This window comes from Marmota monax, unplaced genomic scaffold (assembly GCF_021218885.2).
Source record: "Marmota monax isolate L192 unplaced genomic scaffold, Marmota_monax_Labrador192_F-V1.1 WCK01_AAM20220418_F8-fsc00017, whole genome shotgun sequence".
Lineage (NCBI taxonomy): Eukaryota > Metazoa > Chordata > Mammalia > Rodentia > Sciuridae > Marmota > Marmota monax.
In genome coordinates this window covers 14,508,529-14,534,139 of record NW_026695241.1, presented here as the reverse complement: position 1 = coordinate 14,534,139, position 25,611 = coordinate 14,508,529, and the positions used below count along the sequence as shown (strand labels likewise).

Genomic DNA, 25,611 nt, shown 5'->3' with positions numbered 1-25,611 from the left:
AGTGTTCGCCTACTTCATGCGAGGCCCTGGGTTCGATCCTTAGCACCACATATAAATAAATAAATAAACGAATTGTGTCCAACTACAACTAAAAAATAAATATTAAAAAAAAAAGAACTGTCACCATTTCTCATCAATATTGTTCTGGAAGGCTTAGCCAATAAGGCAAGAAAAACTGCCATTTTGACAAATAATGTGATCATCCTTAAGAAAATACAAAAAACCTACACAGGCATTATTAGAATTAACAAAAACATAAGGTAGGTGGGTACATCAATGATGAATATTAAAAGCTCTATGTATTTCCATACTATCAGCAAATAGAAGAAAACCTAAGAACATATCAATTAAGGGACATCAAAATTATAAAGAAGAGCTAGGGGTATAGTTCAGTGGTACAGTGCTTGACTAGAATGCAAGGGGTCCTGGGTTTGATCCCCAGCAATACAAAAAAACCCCAAAATTATAGGGAATAAAAAATGCGCAGAGCCAGGCACAGTGGCACACACCTGTAATCCCAGCAGCTCAGGAAGCTGAGGTAGAATTGTATATTTAAAGCCCTAGGCAAAAGGAGGCACTAAGCAACTCAGTGAGACCCTGTCTCTAAATAAAATACAAAAATAGGGTTGGGGATGTGGCTCAGTGGTTGAGTGCCCTTGAGTTCAATCCCCAGTATAAACAAAACAAAATGGGCAGAAAACTTGAACAAGCACTTCCACATGATAAAATACAAATTAAAAAAATACATACATGGAAAGAGGCTGAAGCCAAGTAATCAAGAAAATAAAAACTAAAATCAAAACAAGATACATATTTCTACCTAGCAGACTGGCAAAAATTAAAGAGCCTGACAATAATAAGAATTGATGAAGATGTGCTGTCACCTACACAATTATGTACTGAATGGCAGGAATGTGATTAGTACAACTTGGGATTGTATTGTAAAGCTGAAGATGTGCATGACTCGGGATCCACCAAATTTATGCTATGTATAATACTTAAAAGAAACACATATATGTATCCCCAGAAAACACACAGAATGGAAAAAAATTTTTTAACTAGATGGACATCAAGATATTTATATTTTTAAATATTTCTTATTCATTTTTATTCAATATTTAATAATAAACTGTAAAAAATAGTTAGCTAATTTAGAAGAACTTTTTGCAAAGATAAAAAAGATTGCATCTTTGGACACAAAGTAGTTATTTGGACACAAATAACTACCCCGGAACAATAGAGAAAGCAAACATATTAATAGGTTTCTAGAAGAAAAGACATTAAAAGGGTGATAAGGTTATTAAGAAACTGGTATCTAACATGGTCCAAAACCAAAAAAAATTGCTTTGAATCAATCTGACATTTGGTTTTTCTTGAGTTTCCCTTCTCGGCCAAATGTTGCCATTCCTTTTCAATTACTTAAGCAAAAGATCAACTACTTTCTATCTGTTCTACCAATGACATATGTTTAAGCCATATTATGAATGCATAAGCCCAGGAATTAGAATTATTGGCAGCACTGTCTTCACTATCCTTGTTAATACAATTTTATTTGGGATATATAAATTTATTATCAGTTATAGCAAATAATTATGTTTTATATGAAGATAAATATAGCCACAACAATCTAAACACTACATTAAAGAAGAATCTAGGGCGGGGGATGTGGCTCAAGCGGTAGCACGCTCGCCTGGCTTGCACGGGGCACTGGGTTCAATCCTCAGTACCACATAAAAATAAAATAAAGATGTTGTGTCCACCGAAAACTAAAAAATAAATATTAAAAAAATTATCTCTCTCCCTTAAAAAAAAAAAAGAAGAAGAAAAGGAATCTAACTATATCTTTAAAGTCTTTTGTTTACAGCACCTAACAACCTCTGGAAAAATAGGATCTAATTTGTCAGTTTGGCACCAAATAAAACAAAATTATTATTTTTTAAATTATTTGTTCTAATTATTATGACAGCAGAATGCATTCTAACTCATTACACACAAATGAGCACAACTTTTCATTTCTCTGGTTGTACACAATGCATAGTCACACCATTTATGCAATCATACATGTACATAGAGTAATAACGTCTGTTTCATTCTACCATCCTTCCCACCTCCATACCCCCTTCCCTCTGCCCAATCCAAAGTTCCTCCATTCTTCCTTTGTCCCCGCCCCCCATTATGAATCAGTATCCACATATCAGAAAAAACACCTGGCCTTTGTAAAATGAAATCATTGGATTGAACTCTCTTTCCAAGTCTTTTACTAGAGACTTACTTCTTCTACCTGCCCATCTTCAGCTCCATCTTTCTCTTTATCCTCCTCTTCATCATCATCATAGTCTTCTTCTTCGTCTTCATCTTCTTCAGATGATGTATCCCCAGTTCCATCAACTTGTAATACCAATGGAGCTTGCTGTTGAGCAGGCTGGGCCTGTGGTTGCTGCTGGCCAGCTGCAGTTATCTGTGCTTGTGCTGGTGTGGGCGCTGCCACTGTTGTAGGTATAACTTGAGTCTTATTTCCTGTAAATAATATTTGCTGAGGCTGGATGATAACACCAGTCTGTGGTGAAATCGCTCCAGGAAGAGGGGCAAGAACCTACAGCAAAAGAAAACCACATTATTAGGAACTAGTTACAGGGAAGAAATTGGTTCAAATATTAGAATCACTAGAAATAGTCCATATCTCATATACAGTTAACACTACTACCTAAGTACAAAAGCAATGTTTAACTAGTACTGAACCACTAAATTTCTATTTTGCCATTTAAATTTCTGAAAGAAAAATATCCGCTAAAGGTAAATGCTTCATTTAGTGAGCATTAATTGTCTATATACCAGACACTGACCAACAAGAGCTATCCAAGTTATTCATTTATTTGCTTGAGTCTAAGTATTTGTATATATAAAACCATGGGCAAAGGGAAGGGACCCACTCAAGGAATCCATACAGAAGTTGAAAAAGGAATCCCATAGGAATCTTAACTAAAATTCTTTTACCTGTTGTATAACAGGAGCTTGTACTCCACCAGGCTGCATTTGTGGAATAACCTGCTGTTGTAGAACCACTGACTGCTGAGGCTGAAAGATATATTGGGCACCATTGGCTGCTCTGACCACCTGAAGAAGCTGGCCTAAAGCAAAAAAAGCATGTATTCTAAGTTACCACTTTAGCAGTGACCGTCTCAAATAAAAAAATAAAGAAATGTCAAACCACTGAAAAACCCAGGAATTATCAAGTCAGAAATCTTAACAGTTTTTTTAAGGTCTAATATCTATACGCAGTAAACTATAATTAATACCTTCCCTAACTTCCCCCCATGTTCAGACACATTGCTTAAAATGATACATTTTCCAAATTTATTATCCTCATTCAGCTGTTTTTCAGTAAGATTTTAAAAACAGAATATAAGATTTGAACTAAGCTTAAATTATCTTTGTTCATATGCTAACAGTCAAGAAAGCAATAAGAAAATAAGACATTTTATGGGCTATTCATTTTTAAAGCTTTGAAGAAACAAAAACAAAAGTTTGCTGAACCAGTCATCACTAATTATGTGACTGGCTTATATATACAGAGAGAGAGAACTAAACACTCCTAATAGGTTGCTTTAGATGACCCAGGATCTTGAATGAAATAACAAACATGTTAATAAAATATGTAATAAGACAAGCCTCTAATTTGTTCTTCACAAATTTAGAAAATTAACAAAGTAACAAAAACAACAAATACAAATAAAATAAGTTTGGGTCAGACAGGCATAGTGGTGCACACCTGAATTCCTGGTGGTTGAGCAGGAGGATCCTAAGTTTGAGGACAGCCTCAGCAGTTCAGTGAGGCCCTCAGCAACTTAGCAAGACCCTCTCTCAAAAATTAAAAAGGACTGGGGATTTGGCACAATGGTAAATCAACTTCCCCAGTCTCCACCACTCCTCCCAAAAGGCAATAAAATGAAGATTAGGGACATAATACTTAAAATCTATGTGGATAGGGCTGAGTTGTAGCTCAGTGGTAGAACAAGTGCCTAGCATGTGTGAGGCACTGGCTTCGATTCTCAGCACCACATATAAAAAAATAAAATATAGGTCCATCGACAACTAAAAAATAAATCTATGTGATAAGTTTTCAAACACTAATATCACCAAAAATCGTATGCTAAACATTGGTCTTTAGCCAATCAATAGGAGAGACTATGCCTAATAGCATGCAATGAATTTGCTCTTAAGGCACCATAGGATTTACTTTGAAAACACAAATTAATTCAAATGAGTCAAGTTTATCTCCTTTAACAAGATAAATACGCTTAGTAATACAGTAAACGAGCATTTCTATATAACCATACTTCTTCAATAATAGGGTTGGTTCTCATTCACGATCAAAAGCTCAAGAGCAATTTTCATCTTCTCTATTGCATCCTCAACAATGATTACAGTTGTATGTTACAGCCCTCAAAATTATTTTAACAACCTAAACCAAATGATAAAAGAAATATTAGTACTGTCTTTCGATGAAGACAAAACACAAGGGTTAGATGGTGCAATTTTCTGAATTATATTTAACAATGGTTCTGTTATTCCTAATTACCTGAATTTGTTAATATCTGTTGAACAGGAGTCACACCTGCAGGGAGTGCCAAGGTAGCAGCTGTAGCAGCAGCACTCTGAAAAAACATAAAAACAAAAGGAAAATATCAAAACTACATTATATATAAAAGCATTTCAGCTTATCACTAGCATGTTTTAGTAGTATACGAAATTTTGTTTGGTACATACTAAATAGAAATTTTAACAATAAGACCAAACACCATTTGATAAAATGATGCAAATAAAAAAGACCTTAGCTTACATAACCTACTTAATTATTTTAAGCAGTTAAATAGAACAGTGTAATTGTTTATCTCCCAGGTATTTTTTTTCCTACCTTGTCAATCTTTAAGATTTAAGGTACAGATCCTTTATATATTCAATCTATACATTTTTGGGAAACCCACATTAACAATGCAATAAATACATAAATAAAATATATGAAATAACCATTCCATGATCACTTCCTTTCCTAGTCTTTGCTTCCTTACACCCAATTCCTTGTTTTTAATTAATACAGTTGGGGGAAAGTATAAGTGTCTTTGTTTCTTAATTTTTAAAATGTGTACTATCATCAACAAGTACCCACAGAAGACTGTATCTGAAGACTTCTCTTAAAGTATAGCATTACTTCCCTTGTGTACAGATTAATACCAAGAAAATCCTCAAAATCTTAAGTCATCAACTTTAATTTCCATTATTTAAAATAGAGTTACTATGTAACATTCAAGTTATAAAAATATGGATGAGATTATATTGACTTTTTAAAAAAATTTAAATTTTTTAAAATTTGTTTATAGACCTTTATGTATTTATATGTGGTGCTGAGACTTGAACCCAGTGCCTCCACATGCCAGGCAAGTATGCTACCGCTGAGCCCCAGCCCCAGCCCTATTCTGACATTTTTTAAATTAAAAAAATAATTTATTGCTTCCAGAAATTGTTTCTCCTCTAGCTTTCTTGCAAAAGAATTACACCATTCTCTATATGTTTTATACATTTTATTCATGTATCTCACTGTAATTATATTTAGGTATTTTATTTTTCCATCCCCTTTCAATCTTAAGGTATGAAACTTTCATATACTTAATTTAACCTACACATTTTTACAAACACCTATATTTGAATAAGCTTAGGGATATAAATATAATAAACAAGCCAAGCAAGCAAGCTTTGGAGAAATTAATACCAGAGGAGTTAACAAACTTAGAAAACTATACTAAGCTCAGTTAATAATACATCTATCTAGTTTGGGATTTTAAGGTATAACTTCTAAAGAAAATGGGGTTTGTGTTGCCATTGGATAGGCCTAATTAACTTCTACTTCTTCAGTGTAAATTCCCTGAATTTCTTTAGATGACAGCTAGAGCTCACCAGTTCTTCTTTAATAAGTTAGATACTTAACCACTCAACTTAAAATAAATTATAGGCAAATAAAGGTAAGTTAAATTTAAGAAACATAGTAAGCAACCACTTGCTACTGATATTTAGGAATATTAAGTGCCTTAATTCATATCTTCTAAGATAACAGATCTTGCTACAGCAATAAACCATTCTTTACAACATATATAACACAATAACCACCTGATACACTTTCTACACATTCAAGTTAATCAATAGGTATTTGCTGAGTGATGCACCATACATAATCACCTTTTATTTAATGACCTGAAAATTTTTTCATGTATTTTATGAAACAGCCCTAACACAAATGCAGCATTAGACCAATCATTTTGTATCAAAAACCTGGAAAACTGGTTTGCTCTAAGTTCCCTGAAATAGCCTTCTACCTGTTAAGTTATTACATAATATTACCTATTATTTTTATGAAATTACATAATTTTAGTATGTTCATTTCTAAAGTACACAAAGCCATGAGAAAAATCAGAAGTATTTTTACTTACTGAATATATATGAATTGGGAATAATAATGCAAAACAAAATCCCAGAACACTTTTACTGGTGAAGAGCCTTTATAGATTATCTTTCATAACATGCATAATGCACTAACTAAAAACAAAGTAAAATATAAATGCTAACCTATTTTACTGATTTAAGTTTCTAAACTATAATCTGTTTAAATACATATTCTCCAACGTCAGAGACCTAAGCAGTACACATAAGAAATCAACTACTAATTTGATTCATCTCTTAAAACACTATTAAATTTGAAATTCTCTCCCACAACATTTAAAACTCTTCAAAATTAGAAGCACTACTCCAGGTGATTCTGCCAAAATTTTGTTATAATTTACATAAGTAATTCCCTAGGAAATAATAAAACTGTTAAAATGAGATAATACTTCTGAGGCAAGAAATTTTAAGATTTACATGCAAAAAAAAAAGATTCTATTAACTTGAACTGAAGTATAAACATAGATCCTTTTTTTTTTTTTTAAATCTTAATTTTGTTGTTGTTGTTTGAGTACTGGGAATTGAACCCAAGGGAATTTTACCACTCAGCTATATATCCGGCCCTTTTAACTTTTTATTTTGCAACAGGGTCTCTCACACTTACGATCTGGCTAAGTTGCAGAGGCTGGCCTCGACCTTGCAATCCTCCTCCCTGAACCACTCAAATTGCTAAGATTAAAAGCAAGTGCCACCACTCCCAGCCCATAAAACAGATCCTTGATATTTGTGAATTCAAAAATACAATTTCTACTATCTCAGAAATCTGCAGTCACTCCAGTGTATAAATCTGTGAAGCTGGTAAGGTGCAGGAGCAGCACCTTATTTGTCTGGTAAGTCCTGCTGTCTATTTGACTTATAAACCACAAAAGAGCTTTGTGGTTCACAACTTACCACTCACAAAGTGGAAGTGATTTTTTTAAAACATTGCTTTTTGAGGGCATGGTAGCACACACCTGTAATCCCGGCAACTCAGGAGGCTGAGGAAGGAGAATCAAAACTCTGAGGCAAGCCTCAGCCACTTAGCAAGATCCTGCTCAAAATAAAAAATAAAAAGGACTGGGGATGTAACTCCTTGGTTCAATCCTAGGTACCAAAATAACACCAAACCAAAACAAAAAACTCATATAAACATTACTTTTTTTTTTTCAAAAAAATAGAGATCTCATTTCTAGCATTACTTACATAGACTGAGAGAAGATTACAAACAAGGATTTTTACTTTTGAAGTTTTGGCTGAATTTAATAATGAAATGTCAAAGCTGAGACACTTCTAGGATATTAACAGTCTGATTATTTTAAACAAAATAAACAAAGGCAATTTACAAGAAAGTACTGAACAAATAATCAGACTGTGTTTTAATGTTAAAAAAAAAAGAGTAAAGAATATAGGTAAAAGGATCTGAAGGAATCCTTTCAATTTTACAGTTGTATATTATACCACATTTGATAGAACTATCAAAATTCTAATATAACTCAACTGTTTCAAATGCATTTTAAGATAACAATTTACAGAACATAACATAAACCATATTATGGTTAAATAGGAGCAAATATTTTTAAATTTGTTATTTTAAAAACATTACCTTGAATTATCCAAACACATTGTTTTAATTTTTTAAAAGTTTACAATTCTTAGCATTCCTGATCTCTTGTGATTAACAGATCTTCTGAAACAGAATGATATGTGGTATAATAGATTTGGTCAATTCCTAGAACTGTTGTTCAAAAATAGGTGATGAAATAATGCCCACAAAGCATCATTCTTTTGATGTTTTAAAACAGAAAATTCCTAATTTTGTGCATCTCTTTGTGTATTGAGAGTGTTTGTGTTTGTATGTGTGGGGGGGTGTTACTGGAGATTTGAGTCCAGGGTGCTGAGCGCGCTAGGCAGGCACTTCACCTCTGAGCTACATCCCCAGGCCTAATTTTATGAGTCTTAGTACCAATCTAAACTTCAAATTTATCATTACTATATACATTTTATACAAACATGTATAAACACAAACCCAGCAATCTTTTAAAAATCAAAACTGTTTTGCTCAATCTATAAGTTGTTAACTTACAATATGCCTAGGAATAATCACAATTTGGATTAAAATAAGAAAAGCAAATCTAAATGTTCTGAATCTTACCATGTTTGATGCATTCATATGCTGTATAAGCTTTGAATCGGGAACAATAACTTGTGGTGCTGTGGCTACAAAAAAAAAATCAAGAACACATGCAAACAAGGTACCATCAGGCTATTTCATAATCACAAGAAATGTCTATAATTTTAAATGTCTATGAATTTTTCCACATTTTTTGTATTCAAATACTTTCAACCATTTATCTCAGAAGGTTTTAAATTTCTATGAAAAACAAAAGCTGTGATATACCCACTCTATATGGAAAATATTAATAAAAATTACTTAAATGAAGCACATAAAAATGCAAAAGAATTTAGAAATACAAAAAATACCTAACACCTAAACATATATATTTCTGTGCATTCCTAAATAAGCTGGGAATTTTAAAACTTAATTTAATCTTGCTTTATTAACTCTACACTAACTGTTTAACTGACATAATGTAATATGCCAGTGTTATAGTGACTTACTAACTCATTAAAAATAAGGTCAAAAAGTTAATATTAGGGTTTTGTTTGTTTTTTAAATCTACAGTTGCTTTTCTCCCACCTTGACAGTTACCATAATCAAGGCACTTTCATCAACTGTTTAAAAAGTACAAGTCAGAAATAATGGCAACGTTACCTAAGTGTTAGATTCCGCAAATTTCAGAGAATAGACAGATAATAAACCCCATTATCCTAATATTCTCTGAGTGAAGAAAATCAAATTAATTTATGATGACATAAAATCCTAGTGCCAAGCCTATAAGCAATAGGAGGAACAGTCATCAAATAAAACGAAAAGGATAAAAATTACGTAAAATAACCCAACAGACCTATCTACTATTATCAATGTCACGTCTTACATATAGTCTCTCAGATGAAACAAAGAGGTAGCTAAATGGTTACTTAATTTACTTTTATTCTCCTCTCCAATAACAAGAAATTGAATTAGAATACTTAGGAAATTTTACAACTAAACAGATGATATCATTGAGAAAAAAAAATTTTTTCTGTATGTAATGGATCATGCTTCTTAGACTTCCCAGGGCCCGGATTTTCCTCAACTGTGAAATGGAGCTAAGAACTATTTCACAAAAGCCCCATAAGGCATTACTAAAACAGTACTATGACTTGCATATTGCAAAGCACTACGAACTTAGTCTATAAATAATTGTTTCTTTGTTTTAAACCAAGTAATATAAAGTAAACTGTTATAAACATAAATGACTATGAGACTGAATTTTCAGATTTCCCAAGTTATACAATCCCTCCTATGTTTAAGATATATGGATAAAAGCTAAACTCAAAGCATGTTTTTAAAGGAACAGGTTCCATACAAAATACAGATAAATATTTTACCACATAAAATAATTAACCTGTTAGTAAATAAACTTCTAGGAAATACACCACTGTCTGAGTTTCTCAAAAGAAAATAATAAACTTACCTGAACATGATTTTAGGCTTTCAAATATGGGATTATCATTACTATATACATTTTATACGAACATGTATAAACACAAACCCAATCAAAATAGGGGAAGAAAAACAAAGCAATTAAAAAAAAAAAAGCAATATAGTCTTATTTTCATTTTTTTTTTAATCTACCAGATGACTCTTAAAAAAGAAGATCCAAGAAACCTAGAGTTATTTTCTTTTAAATCACTGCTAAGCTGTAGAGTAGGAAAACAAATTCAGTCTCACCTTGCTGTGATGCAGGAATAAGAACCTGCTGGGTCTGTGCTTGCTGAGGTACTGTCTGCTGAGGTTGAGTTTGCTGATGGTGGTGGTGGTGGTGGTGTTGCTGCTGCTGGGGTTGATGCTGCTGTTGAACTTGCAATAAAAGCTGTTGCTCTTCTGAATGAAATCCATCTACTGCCCTAGACTGCATTAGTTTATTCTCCCATAACTAAGGCAAAGAACATAAGATTTCTAAATGAAGGTCATATAAATAACTCTGGATATATGGACAAAATATACTATTATTATCTGTTTATAAATCTCTTCCATTTTAGAAACTGATACAACCACAAAAAATGAAACCCACCTTTCTTAACCAAGTATAAAGAATAATGAAAACAAATCTTAAAAGAATTAAACCTTAAAAAAAAAAAGAATTAAACCTTGTTTCTACCACTTTGAGTACTGAAGAGATTTTTCTTGATTTCTCTTTTTATCTTCAATCTTTTTACAGTAATTGGCAGATATTATTTAGCAAAGAGTTTCATATAAACAATTTTTTTAGTAAGTGAAGATTATCTTTTGCAGTATCCAAACCTTTACTAATCTATTTCTATATACTCTTTCCTTAATACAAAACTTCCTGATTCTCCAAAAATAGATACAGAACATAAATAGATAAATTCAACTCTTCTTAATCAGGCAAATAAGAAACACAGAGGCAATCCCCTGGTTAGAAAACCGCAATTTCTCATCTATCCAATTCTACATAAGGTAACAGTAATGCCTGATGGTCTTGGAGGTTTTTGGAATCCTCCATATTACCTGAAATTTCCCTATTCCTCCCATTATGTCAAAGATTATTTTCTGCTTAACATCTTCTCTTAGTAAAATGAGAGTCCCTAATCCAAACATTAAAAATCTTAAATGCTCTAAAATCTGAAATTTTTTGAGTACTGATATGATCCCACAGTGGAAAATTCCACACTATAAACTTTGTTTCACGCACAAAATTATTAAAAGTATTGTACAAAATTAACTTGAGGCTATGTGCATAAGGTACATATGAAACACAAATGAACTTCATTATGTATATGCATATATTCCAAAATCTGAAATACTTCTAGTCACAAACATTAGTATTCATGTGATGGGGGGAGGGTCAGTGAAATGGACCAAAAAAGGGAGAAAAATAAAATATTTGCAACTTTTTCAACCTTCTGCCTAACATATTTTCTTTTTTACCACATTCAGTGTTAAATTTAAAGCCTCAATCCTGTTTCTTAAAAACACAAATGAAAGAATTCAGTCATTTTGCACCCAAGGATCTACAGAAACTGTTTTTCTCATTTAGGATCTGCTCTTGGAATATTCCCTAACTCATCTGAACTTTCTAGCAGTTTCTCCAAATCCCTGCCATACAGAAGTTTTCCATAATCTCCTGACCCTTTCCCACTCCAGACATTCTAGATCTTTGTCTACATGCTAATAACAATTCTAGCACATCTTACTGAAATTTCTCAATGCAACCTTCCCCCAGTAACCCCAGTAATTAGTCTTACCTGAAATTGATTCTTACAAAGATGAAACAATATCTATTCATGGTTGTTTTAAGGATTAAGCAATATGTTCAAAAACAAAACAACTACAACAACAACAAAAAACACCAACAGAGTCTAAAGTCAGTGACCAATACATATTAGTTGTTGTTACTATTTTTTTAGTGATGGTATTAATTGAGTAATAGAGCATTATACCAGAAATCCAGAAACATTTAATCCTGGTTTGGCTATTAATATGACCGAATCATTTCTCTCTCAGGCACTTTCCTCATCTAAAAATAAGAAAAACTGCATTAATTTCTTCTCACTTCCAGCTCTTAAATCTAGGCCTATGCAAATCCCAAACTAAAACCAGTTTTTCCTGGGGTAACAAAGCAGTGCTTTCTGAAAGTCCAAACTGTGTCGGGTTCATCTCTGTAAAGTGGGTTCCTAGCAATGACAAACACACTGTCAAAATAGGTGCTTATACATCTAATAAAACACATTACAATGTTTCAAACTCTGTCACCCAAACCTATCTCCTTTCCTCTTCCAAAACAAAACAAAATCTAGATTATTGAGGCAAAAAATCAAGTTTTTTTAAAAAAGTACTATTAATGATTTTAGAAATTATCTTATAAAAACTAATTTTCTTAAAAACAATTTTTTTGGATGCCAAAGATTGAACCTAGATCCTCATGCATACTAAACATGGGACTCCACACCACTGAGTTATACCTTAATCACTTCAATTTTTCTAGAGTTAGCAGGGTATGGTGGCCCCGGTCTATAACCAAAGGAACTCAGGAGGCTAGGGAGACATAGTGACTATTGTCTCAAAATAAAAAATAAATAGAGCTAGAGATAAGCTCAAGTGATAAAGCACCTCTGGGTCTAGCTACTGCAATCTAGACCATACAATAAAGCTTCAGTGATGATGACAAATATTCATTACATATTATGTGCAGCTAAGTGGTGGGTATCACAATTCACCAAGGTTAACAAGTCAACAACCTAAGGAATTAGATTCCACCATAAGACTCCAACAATATTGTCAATTTTCCTTCTGAAGCAATGCTTCAATCTATCCACACTATTATGGCCCTGGTTCCTCCCCTCAGAACTACTGAAAAGGGTACTGATGTAATAACAGAGTTCACTGAACTTCTTGAATCGAGTCATGCATTCTTTCAGGCATTGAAAAAACAGAGTAGACAAATCCAACAAAATTCTTGTCTTCAGAGAGCTTATATTCCAGTGGAAACTTGTCTTTTCAATCTAGCCTCTACTATATAGGTTCTCAAAATGTGGTCCTGGACGAACAGCATTAGTATCACCAGGAACTTGTTAAAACGCTAATTCTTAAGTCCCATCCTGTACCTACTGCACCAGCAACCCCTAGAGGTGAAGCCAACAAGCTACTTTAACAAACTGTCCCAGTTATTCTGTTGCTTGTTTAAAATAAGGATCACAACCCATTAGTGGCGCACGTGTGCACACGCATACACACACACACACACACACACACACCAATTTAGAATTGTTTTTGTAATAAAACCAAAACTGAAAAGAAAATGCAGAGTAAAACGTTTTGCAGATTTGTTATACACACATTTATGTAATATTGGATCAAAAAATTTAAAACTATATTTAATCAAAATGTTAAATACTATTACTTTTAAAGGAGAGTCCTAGACAAAAAGTTTGAGAAAACATTGCTCTACACAGTCACCATCGTGAATGTTCTAAACTTTATAAATATATCTTCTACTTAAAAATGGTGCCTATGACAAACTGTAACCTGTAGGTACATATTCTATAACCTGGAATACAGTAATCCCCTCTTATACTTAGGGGATATGTTCCTAGACTTACAGTGGATGCCTGAAAGCATACTAAGCCTTATATAATGGGGTTTTCTCCTATATGTACAAACCTATGATAAATTCTAAGTTATGAATTACACGTAATAAGAGATTTTTAAAAATCTTAATTGTACTGTATTCACCTTGATTCTTACAATGATGTGAGATGATATGATGCCTACCTGCTGAGATGAAGTGAGATGAATAACACTGGCATTGACACAACAGGTACCATATAAGGGTTATCCAAACACAAATACTGTAAAAGTTGATCTGATACAACTGAGCCATTCCCTAAGTAATTAACGAGTGAACAGCGTATGGGTACACTGGACAAAGAGATGACTCATGTCCTGGGCAATATGAAAATGGCCGGAGAAAGACTTTATCATGCTACTCAAAACAAGCAACTTAAAAGTTACTATTTACTTCTAGAATTTCCCATTTAATGCTGACCACATGTATGCAACCCTGAGATGGATGCAGTGGTGCATACCCATAATAATCTCAGCGGCTCGTGAGGCTGAGGCAGGAGGATCGTGAGTTCAAACCCAGTCTCAGCAACTAAGCAAATCAGTGAGACCCTGTCTCAAAAGGGCTGGGGATGTTGCTCAGTGGCTGAGTGCTCCTGAGTTCTATCTCCGGTAACAGGAAAAAAAAAAAGAAAAGAAACCCTGAAAAATGAAACTCTGGGTAAGGGGTCTCTACTGTACTGATTCCTGAGTTCCATATAATCCTCAAAACTTGCATTTTAACTAGCACCCCAAATAATCCTCACACTCTACAGATCAAGTTCCTTAGCATGACATGCGTTACCATAAGCCAAATGCTACTGTATCTTGAACTTTATTTTCTAACAGTAGCAAAACACCTGCAGTTTCCAGAAGAATACAGTATTCTTCGTATTCAGCTGTCTTCCCTCAAAATTCCCAAAACAAGACAAATGGCAAAGTCATATAGCTTCAAAAAAAAAAGGCAATCACTCACTATATATATTAGAGATGTCTCTATTTTTGTAATCACACTAAGTCTACCTTCTCTATTAAGTCATATTGATATCAACTACAGACTGCCTTATCCTCATGATCTGACATTTTGACAATGTATTTAGCAGTCATTTAGTATTTTTTTTTTTTCAAAGAAAAAACAGAGAAACAAACTACTGTTTTCTAGGAGGCTTCTGACATTTTCGGCAGAGCAATTCTTTATTATAAAGGACAGTCCACAGGAAATGTGAAGGAAATGCAACATAGTCCTGGCTCTTGCCTAATAAATGCCAGGTGTCTAATAGTCTAATGACACACAAACATGGTCCTACAAATTTCCAAAAGCTTTATAGGGATTGGTTGGTATAATTCATTGAGAATCAGTACTTATCAAGTACCAAAATACTGCTTTGATATGAAAAAAATAAAAACAATGCCATGTAAATACAAGTATTAAGCCTAAACATCAAATAATGTGAAGTTTGAATGGATTGAATGTTTAGTTTCTCTTCAATTTCATTTTTATATAATTTTATTTAGCAAAACATCCTATTTGTTAACAGGATATCAACTGTTAAACAATGTTAACACTGTTTTCTCTCTCTCTCCTTTTTTTTGTACAGGGGATTGAACCCAAGGGCACTCTAGCACTGAGCCACATCACCAGCCCTATTTTGTATTTTATTTAGAGACAGGGTCTCACTGAGTTGCTTAGTGCCTTGCTGTTGCTGAGGCTGGCTTTGACTTGTTATCCTCCTGCCTCAGCCTCCCGAGCCACTTGAATTACAGGTGTGCACCACTGCACCCAGCGTTGACACTGTTTTGACATTAGTAATCATACTATTGAAGACAACCAGGAATACTGAGTTATTTATCTATTTATTTTTACTAACAATATAGGAAAAACTGCCTCCATCTTGCATTTTTACAGTACTCCATTTCCCTCAACAAATAGCTATTATTTCTGGGAGCCCTACACTTCAGCAATCCTTGCCCAGGTCTCTAAAAATTGACATGCAGAAAATTCATTTTCTGTTCCTAAAATGATTTGAGATATACATTTGTATAAATGTTGACTAGACATTTTAGTAACTAAGATTTACTGAATTCTGTATTACACAGACTTATTAGTCTGACATGTACAGAATGGTTTTTTACAAAATCCTATAAAATAGACATTATCATCTCCTTTTTACAGAAGAAAAAACTGAAAAACAAGAAGTTAGGTAATTTGCCCAAGAGCACCAACTAATAGTAGACAGAACTAGTATATAATCCAGTCAGCCTGACTCTAGTATCATAGTCAGATCTGAACCCCATCTCTTTAAAAATTTTTACAACCTAGGTACCTTGTCTGTCTCACTCTAATTCCAGCTCTAATCCAAACTCCTAACCTCTTAGCTACATTGCTGCACTCAAAGCAAGTAATAAATGACTCATAAAAGCAACTCTGACCACCCATCACCAAACCATGTTCTTACATAATTTTATTTAGCAAAACATCCTGTTTGTTAACAGGATATCAACTGTTAAACTATAAACTGTTAAATCACAGCCTTGGTACCTTCATTCTACTATACACATCACAGGAGATAAAAAGTTTCACATCTCTATCACTTTTAAGTTCTTATCAAATCACAGTCCGAGTCTGCTTTCTTATCTTATAAAATAAGATGAACCTACTTACTGCTTCCTCACAGTATGCTAGGCTAGAAATTCTGAAGAATTCTCCTATTTTTCACATTTTTATCTAGCTACTAAAGACTAATTTTTCCTACCAAGAAATGTCAGAGACACACAGCTTTCCCGAAGAGCAAATGAAGTAGAAATAGATTATTATTCAATTTATGGTCCAAAATTCTATATACCCAGAGTAAATCAAGTATCTACATATAACTAGAATACATTCGGAGAAGTGTTTCTCACCTGGAGGTGATTTTGCCCCCACTCCCCTAGAGAGATTTGGCAATGTCTGGTGACATTTTTGGTCACAACTGAAAGGTGCTACTGGCATCTAGTGGACAGAAGACAATTATGCTGCTAACATCCTACAATGAAAAGGACAGCCCCGTAACAAACAGTCCAAAATGTCAACAGTGCCAAGGTTGAGAAACCTGAACTAGAAACAGGCAAACTTCTTTCCAACTGAAGAAACTCTTCCTGTTGTTTCATTAAAAACAGGCCATGTGTTCACATGATACTTACTGTTTGGATTTGGGTAGGTCTCTGACAGTTCGGAAATCGAGATAATTTTATCATTCACTTTGAAGAGAATTCTAAACTGTCATTACCATCTAGTCACTTACAAATCCAAAACACATTTTCCATTCAAATATGAATTTACCAACAGAACTATTTTCAATACCTTCTCTATTTCTAATAATTCACACATTAAAAAAAGTAGGCCCATAGTGGTTCAACAAATAACCTTAAGAATTGGGCTAAACTTTTTTGTGTGTATCACTTTTTCTGCATTAACTATGGGACCCTTAAATTACATGGATTCTCATTACACATACTAAATCATAATGTAATTCACCATGATTTCCTTTGTAGCTTTATGCAGCTTCTGATAAGAATTTGTGAAATGGCCAAAAAAACAAAAAGGACAGAAGGGACTAGAACTAAATTACAATGTCTTTATGAGTCATAAAATATAAAATTAATGTTAGTTTTACTAACAAGAACATCTAAACCTGCACAATCCGATATGGTAGTCACTGGCCACATGCAGTGATCTAAATTTAAATTATCCAAAATAAATAAAAATTCTATTCTTCAGTTCCTTTAATTATATTTTAAGTCCATGATAGTCACCTGCAGCTAGTGACACTATATAGAACATAAATATAGAATCTTATGCTGGGGATGTGGCTCAGGGGTAGAGCACTTGCCTAGCATGTGTGAGGCATTGGGTTAGATCCCCAGGATCACATAAAAATAAAATAAAGATATTGTGTCCACCTACAACTAAAATAAATAAATAAATATATAAAACATATTTTTATATATATATATATATGTGTGTGTGTGTGTGTGTGTATATATACATATATGTGTATATATATACATATATATATATATATATATTTCCCATCATTGTAGAAAGTTGTATTGGACAGTGCTGGCTGGCTGTTAAATCTAGCACACACTCAGCAAATCCTAAAGAAATTTAGCGCAGAGAATTAAAATAACAAACTTAGTTTAGACTAAGAGTTTTTATTTTATTTTTTTATAGTTGGACACAATACTTTTATTTTTATGTGGTGCTGAGGATCAAACTTGGAGCCTCACACATGCTAGGTGAGTGCTCTACCACTGAGCCACAACCCCAGCTCCAGTTTAGGCTAAGAGTTTTATTTTTAACTCCTATACAACTGAGCATATTAGAATATACCCCATTTAAAAATAAAAATATCAAACTACTTTGTTCAGTTATTTTCTGGAGCCCCATTTGTTTTTAATCAACTCAGCTGAATGCCAACTGCATATGCTAAGCACTGTGGTTGAAGCTGAGGATTCAAAGTCTAAATAAGTCCAAACTTTTGTCATTTAAAATTACCCAGTAAACTAAATATCACCACATGACCTATAGAATATCCACCCATACTTAAAAAGCCAAATATAATAGAAGTGAGAGTAAAGATGTGATTTTTTTTTTGGTACCAGGGACTGAACTCAGGGGCACTCATCCACTGAGCCACACTACCAACCAACTATTTTGAATTTTATTTAGAGACAGGGTCTCACTGAGTTGTTTAGCACCTTGCTTTTGCTGAGGCTGTCTTTGAACTTGTGATCCTCCTGCCTCAGCCTCTGGAGCCACTGGGATTACAGGCATGCACCACCACCCCTGACAAGATATTTGATTTTAAAGAGAACTTTTCTTTTTAATTTCTTGCTTCTATCAGGAATGTAAGAAAATGATCAATTCTCCAGATTTTCAATGTACAAACCAAGAATTGATAACAACCTGGACTGACCACTACACTCTTGACCTAGGATAAATTAGTCATTAGGACTGATTTTCTACAACTATAAATGTTATAACTTCCACATAAGGTGGCAGAACTACGATGACAACCATTATATGACTATAACATTAATTGTAAAAAAAAACATGCCAGCTATACTAAGAAATCAAAATAAGCTTGTTCTCTCATTATTCATATCCCTGAGATATTTTATGCTCTTTGAATAGTTTATACTGTTCTTCCAACTCATATCATAGTTGGCATTCTTACGTTTGCATTTTTGGATGCTTACTCTTCACTATTCATAAATCTTGTATTTTTCTCAGGGTAAATATTTCCTCATTTCTATTCAAGCTTTTTCCCCCCTTCCTCACATGGGCAGATTCTTACTGAATATAGAGAAGTTGCTCAGACACTGAAACACACTAAGACATATTTCAACACTACAGTAACGATATTTGTTTTACTTAATGAGTTGCTAACTTTCAGCCTCTATACCTCAGATGAATGAATAAATAAGAGCAAAACAAATCTTCCTATTTGCTTACTGTGATTATATTTTTAGACTTAGCTTTAAGAGCTCAATATTCAATTTATAAACCAGCAATATTAACACTTTTTGATCTCTGGACTCAGTATCTCTTTCAAAAATTAACAAGAACCTCAAAGACCTTTTGTTTGTGTTTTACTTATTAATTTATTTAGAAATTAAATCATCATGGGATGGCACTGTAGTTCAGAGGCAGAGTGCTTGCCCAACATATGTGAGGCACTCAGTTTGAGCCTCAGCACCACATAAAAATAAATTAATAAATAATTTTAAAAAAGAAATAAAATACATTCACCACATGTAAACATACGTAATATTCTTTCTGAAAATAATCACATTTTCCACATAAAAACTGAGGGTGAGAAATGACTTAAAGAAAAATAGCTGTATTCTCAAATCTGCCTCTACCTACATTTGCTTTGTTTTGGTTAAAGAAGAAAATATGGCCTACAGTTAAATAGGTGGGATAGAAAAGGTATTTTGATCAAAGTTTTCTTAAAAGTTCAGCAATTTAGAATCTGAAACTGTATATCAATGAACTTCTGGAAAATAAAAGTTGAATGAATTATACAGATCTTTCAAATGTTAACACATTTCATTACAGAACATCAGGCAATCAAATTTTCTAACATCAGCACAATACATGAATAAATTTCATCAGACTTGGAAGTATGTATAAATCATTTCTGCTGCATATGAACAACTGTCAAGGAAAAGCATAGGTGCATTTTAGCTATGAGTTAGCTAGTCACTTTTCTCATAAAACACCAATTTTACTTGAAAAGAATGAAAGAAAGTCTATGATTTTTCAGACTTAGGTGTTTAGTTCACCTGTGAAGAAAACTCAGAAATCCACACATTATATAATTTGAGAACCCTATTCTAATCAAGAGGGCAAAAATATTCCACAATTTCACCAATCATCATAAAAAAAATATATATTTCTGTTTAAATCCAATAAACAGAAAACCAGCTCTGAACATAAAACGTATCTTAAATATAACATTTGGACCACATAAAAAAATCTGACCAAAGAACCTAAAGTTCTTTCAATTAAATACTTCAATCCTACAAATTCAATTTTACAACCAAGTATATTAAGACCAAAAATTATTTTAAAAAGTTGCAGGCATTTCAAGTAATTGGACTATAAAATGTAGAATGTTAGCCACTCGATAACAATAGCTAGTGCTATTGGGTAGGCATTGTGATAAGTATTTTATGTAGCTAGTACATCTAATCCTCAAAACTGTTTAAGGTTAAATACTACCAATTCCTATCTTCGTGTACGGAAACTGAAATAAAAGTAGCTTGCCTGAGTTCAGAGGAAGACTGGATGGTAGAGTTGGGATTTAAAACCACCACCCATTCACTAAACTATACTGCATCCTTAATCAGAGTCAAATGTTCATCCTATGGAAACATATTCATTTGTGGTTGAAGAACATGTCCTTAGTGGGGGAAAGTATAAATATTAAAAAAAGAGACAAACTCACAGTTTTTAGTTCCATCAGGACTTGTTCATCCACTCCATCATCCAAAAAGATGTCTCTCACATCATTAATAACATCTTCAATCACAGATCTATATAATTTAGGCTTTAAAGGAAAAATAAGACTCTTGAAAAAGATTGTTTTCAACAGGTTAAAAGATTCAGATTCAAAAAAATTAAAAAGTCATCTTGTCAACTATCTAAAACTTATTTTAGAATATGTTATGGCCATCCTAATAAACACCATTTGTACTGTACTTGATGACTGCACATTAAGTATTAAGACATGTAATACAATTCATAAACAGAAGGCCCTTACACATACAAGATCCATACATCTTCAGTTATAATTTCCTATTTTGTAGAAAAAAATACTTAACATGATATTTTAAAATGGCTTTATGGCTGCTTATATCTGGTTCCTTTTATTCCATTCCGTGTTTTATACCCTGTTATACCATATAACCTTGCCACTAAGTCTTGAGACTTTGGAGAACCTCATGTCCACTCATCTGGTAATAATGAACATTCAAGTTTAAAAATCGCCTCACTTCTATTTTTTGTGACCCAATTTGTAATGTCAAGCTATACCATTAAACTATTCATATAACCACAATTACAGATCTCAAGGTACCAGAGGAACAGATACACTGATTCTTTTCTCATGATTTCTCTCTTCCTTCTCCTGCCTAGGTGACACTACAGAATAAAATCATGAACATCCCTGCATGTTCAATGTGATTATTACTATTATTATTGCTGGTATTATTTGGAGGGGGGGAGTTGGGTGGAGGAGTTAGTTTCCAGAAGACTTAACAGAAGAATGACTAAAATGAAAACAAATGTGAGAGCACTTTACAAGGTTTCTAAAAACCAAAAGGAGGGAGTTAGAACAATCAGCCTAAACCTCATCCTATGGGGGAGTTAAAAAAAAAAAAAAGGAAGTCTGCATTCCAAATGATAAACTAGATTATGTCTCTTTATAACTCTTACACATTATCAAAATGTTAATGTTAACAATATTTTTTTCATTTAATCCTTTGTCATTATTTGTGTTTGATACCTTGCTTAAGGTTAAAGCTACTGGCTATCAATAAAACCAAGGGTTTGCTCTCATACACAAACTTCAAAAAGAAATCAAATGCTTTATCAGCATCTCTACCAGCAATACTGTTACCACAGGGAACCTTCTAAGAAAATATATCCTTCCTAACCAAAAATACTGGTTTGTCCTGTACAATGTATCTCAACCATTAAAACCTATTAATTCCTTTTCTTTACAACCAGGACAATTCAAATATCCTTACTGTTTCACTCACTAATCTACTTTTTTTATTATGCCAACTCTGCCTCAATTACTAATCTGCAAAAAGAGAATCTCTCTAGTCCCTCCTTACTTTTAAACATTCTTCTATATAAAGTATATCTGGCTACGGATTATCTTATCCATGATAATTTAACTACTGAATTACAAATGTGCAACTATAGAGTGCTTTCTACCAATGACTTCTCTGGACATCAGACAGGCAACGTAATTTTAAATAGGTAGGATAAATCAATTATTTTTCCAGGAAACTACAGACATTTTGATCTGAAGTCAGTTATCCTAAAGCATTTCTGCTTAGTATTTCAGACATTTATAAATACAAATCTGCTTTTTTCTGGTACTTCGTATTTAATGATTCATTCATGCTTTAAGATTTTGCTTTTGTGTCTTAATGAACCACAACCGGGGCACTTAACCAATTTAGAAGCACTATGGTTGCACAAGAGAAACGTGTAGTCTGTCACAGAGTATATGCATAAAGAATAATTTAGCAGTTGTTTACAATGTGAAAAGTTGTCAAAATATTGATTTTTTCTTAAAAGCATGTGGATATACAGGCACTGTTTGAAATAAGCAATATCTAATTTATTACTTAAATTTCTGAACTTGGGCCAAAGTTTTTATTATACAGAAGATAATTTAGGTTTGTCCAGATTTTTTAAAAAAGCAAATATTGCAAACTTTAAAACCAGTGACATTATCAAGTGATTAATTAGAGGTTTCCTTTCAAAAGCGTTAATTCTTTTATGCAGTGGTGGAAAGTAAATTAATTTCTATACTGGGTACCAGGTTAATATCCAATGCAATAAAAACACGGCCTACTTAGAATTTTAATTTTTTAAAATGCAGTTTGCCGTCTCTTATTGCATTTCCCCTTACCCATCAGCGTACTGTGGACATTAAATCCTATATGGGCTTTAGCCACTTGCCTATTTCTTTGAAAAGCTTCGTTTCTAGGATAATTATAGGAAAACATGAGAAAATATTATAAGATATAGTTGTAACATATTTCCTGAATACTTGGTGAACAGTAAACTCAAACCCTTGCAGTCCATTACAGCTAGCATTTAATATAGAAAAGCGTTTGAAAAAATTCCCACAATAAGACACCTTCCAATCTAAGAAAAATGTCATGTGATTTTTAATTTTTAAAAAATCTAAAAAATGAGCCGGCAGTTGGGCGTATTTCTCTTAACAATGAAAGCAAACCTTAGGTGTTGCAACAAAACAAAAACTTGGGGCTTTTAAGCGGCCCCAGCAGGATGCAAAATTACAGCGTTAGAAAAGGACCTAGAAATAAATAGAGCTCTGCACGCGCCCGCCTCTCGCCTCCGGAGCACGCACCTCCCAGCCCCGCTCTCAGCAGCTCTCACTATTTAAAGCCGGATCTGGTGTTTAAATGGAGAGGCGGTGACGTAGGCCTGAAAAGCACCTTCCCATCCTGGCAGAGTCTATATTAGAGAGCGGCAATGGCTCTATATAAACAGGGCAGCCAAAGGGAGGAGGACCACAAGGCTCAGGGACTGAAAAGCAGGGTAAGCGGCCGCAGCCATGATGGATCAACCCGAGTCGCCAACGGTACTGTGTCGCGCGGCCGCGGGCATGTCTGCGGCATTTGGGATCGGGCAAAAACGTGTTTTATTGTCATAATAAAATAATTAAGAGTTGGGTGGACTAGTGATCACATTGCGTTGGTGACTGAAAAGGTTATTTATGTGACTGCTTTTTGCAAACCTACGTGATCGCAAGTAACCAAAAAGGGACAAGCGGGAAGAAGTAGGCAAATTCCAAGGCGAAAGCCGGAGACACTTTGATCACTGTAGGCTTTTTTGTTTGTTGCGGTGCTTTTGCTAGTCGAAGATACGATGGGGCTTTTGCTTCCCCTTCGCCATTTTACCCGTGCGGAAGGAACTGAGATAAGTGCTTTTCAACCTTCGTCCTTTTTTTTTTTTTAAAAAGAGCATAAAATGGCCCCAGAGATGGTTCCCAAAGCACCACCGCCAGAGAAACCCAAAGTAACCCTGAAAGTAACCGTCAATCTCCCACTGCATTAAAGTGGGTCTCGGGGGCTCGCCCAATTCCCTAGGCTCGGCTTTGGATGCGCGGCCGCTCGGGGAGCCTCGTCGAGCCAGCGGACAGCCGGGCCCCCGCCGGGGACGCGGCGACTCGCTACCGCCCGCCCTCCCGGCGACGGGGGCCGGGGTCGGGGCCGCGCGCCCGCCCGGGCCCAACCGCCTGCGCGGCCCGGTCCGCCCGCGGAGGCCCCAGGCCCGCTGGCGCCCCCGCCCTCCCGCCGCCGCGAGCCCTCGGCGCCCCCCCGCACCCGCCGCCCCAGCCCGGTCCGCCCGAGGCGGGAAGCGGCGGCGGCGGCGGCCTCGCGGGCGGCGGAGAGTCGAGGCCGGGAGTCGCCTCCGTCCCCGCCCCCGCCCGGTCCGGCCGTTGCTGCCGCCGGAACGAAGCCCCCGCCGGCCACCGAACCACGTCCTTACCACGGTGTTTGTATTTGCCGAGTTCGCCATTTCCACACACAACACAAACAAGAGGGGGGCAACCTCGAGAAAAGAAAACAAAACCAAAAAAAAAGAAACAAACGAAAACCTGGAGAGTGACCCAAGCCACCGCAAGACTGGGGCAAAAATTTAAAACAAAATCGATCCTGAAGGAGTAAGGGTAGCGGTGAGATTAGGAGGAGGGGAGTACTCCTCCCGGGCTAAAAACCTCGAGAATCGCCTTTAAAAAAGCCACGACCCTTCAGGGGTCCGGGGGGCGTTGCCCGCTCCCCACCCCGCGCCAAGGAGGGAAACCAACACCGGTCGCCGCTCCCCGCGCCGCCGCTGCCGCCACCGGCTGCAGCTCCAGCCGTCCGGTCCGCCTGCTTCTCCCCTTTATATAGCGAGCCAACAAGCTGCGCGAGCCGCCGCCGCCGCCGCCGCCGCCGAGAGACAGGGCGGAGGGGGAGGGAGGGGCGGAAAGGGCGGGGGCAGAGGTGGGCGGGGCCGAGCGCGAGACACCGCGAGAGCCGCGTGCGCAGGCGCGCCAGGGCGGAGGCCGCCGTGAGCAGCGTCGTCGCGCGCCGTGAAGGGTATTGGGCGGGCGGAGGCCCGGGACTGGAGTAGTGAAGGCCGCCCCTCCGCCTTCCCTACACTCACGCGGTCACGTGTTTGGCACCCAGGCGGAAGTTTCTGACGGCCCTTTGCCTACGAGGGATTTTGAAAGCATTGCTGGACGAGGCCCGAGTTCAGAGCTAATTGGGCCGCCTCCTCAGATGTTTCAGGGTTGTCCCTCGCTTTAGGAGCTAGGAAATGTGGCAGCGGCAGTGGCGAATAATGGCCACGAAGGAGGGCCGGTCACGTGGCGCGGCTTCCGCCCCCTGGTGCGCTCGTACTCGGAACTGAATTTTAAATGCGGAGTCATCTCTGGATTCCTGAGCTGGGATTTCGAGCATCCTTTTGTGCGCGCCTCTACCAGAGGCTGGGCCTTTAGCACGCGGAATTCTGTATGTGTTTTAAAAGGGGATGAAAGCCGACTTGGGCCGGCTGTTCCCACATTCTAGAATTAGAAACCCCAGGAGCCATCTGTTGTCTCTACAGAGTC

At 35.7% G+C, this 25,611-nt stretch overlaps 1 protein-coding gene and 1 non-coding gene across 3 annotated transcripts in view; both read right to left on the bottom strand.

Moving 5' to 3' along the window:
• Gtf2a1 (general transcription factor IIA subunit 1) overlaps nucleotides 1–25,302 on the bottom strand; it is a 37,875-nt gene extending 12,573 nt beyond the window's left edge. Inside the window, exons 1-7 of one of the 2 annotated variants that reach the window (XM_058577690.1) lie at nucleotides 25,167–25,302; nucleotides 20,695–20,796; nucleotides 10,307–10,511; nucleotides 8,624–8,688; nucleotides 4,580–4,655; nucleotides 2,995–3,128; nucleotides 2,273–2,593 (exon numbers count right to left, since the gene is read on the bottom strand). In XM_058577690.1, coding sequence (XP_058433673.1) covers nucleotides 2,273–2,593; nucleotides 2,995–3,128; nucleotides 4,580–4,655; nucleotides 8,624–8,688; nucleotides 10,307–10,511; nucleotides 20,695–20,709 — 816 coding nt within the window. In that variant the 5' untranslated portion in view covers nucleotides 20,710–20,796; nucleotides 25,167–25,302. Of the gene's footprint in view, nucleotides 1–2,272; nucleotides 2,594–2,994; nucleotides 3,129–4,579; nucleotides 4,656–8,623; nucleotides 8,689–10,306; nucleotides 10,512–20,694; nucleotides 20,797–24,506; nucleotides 24,924–25,166 lie in introns of those variants that run through there. The other variant, XM_046440730.2, reaches the window with a different exon arrangement.
• LOC124090493 (small nucleolar RNA SNORA79) lies at nucleotides 9,247–9,392 on the bottom strand. The gene has a single exon (XR_006851104.1). It is a non-coding gene; the product is annotated as a small nucleolar RNA SNORA79 (small nucleolar RNA).
• Nucleotides 25,303–25,611: the final 309 nt, after the last annotated feature.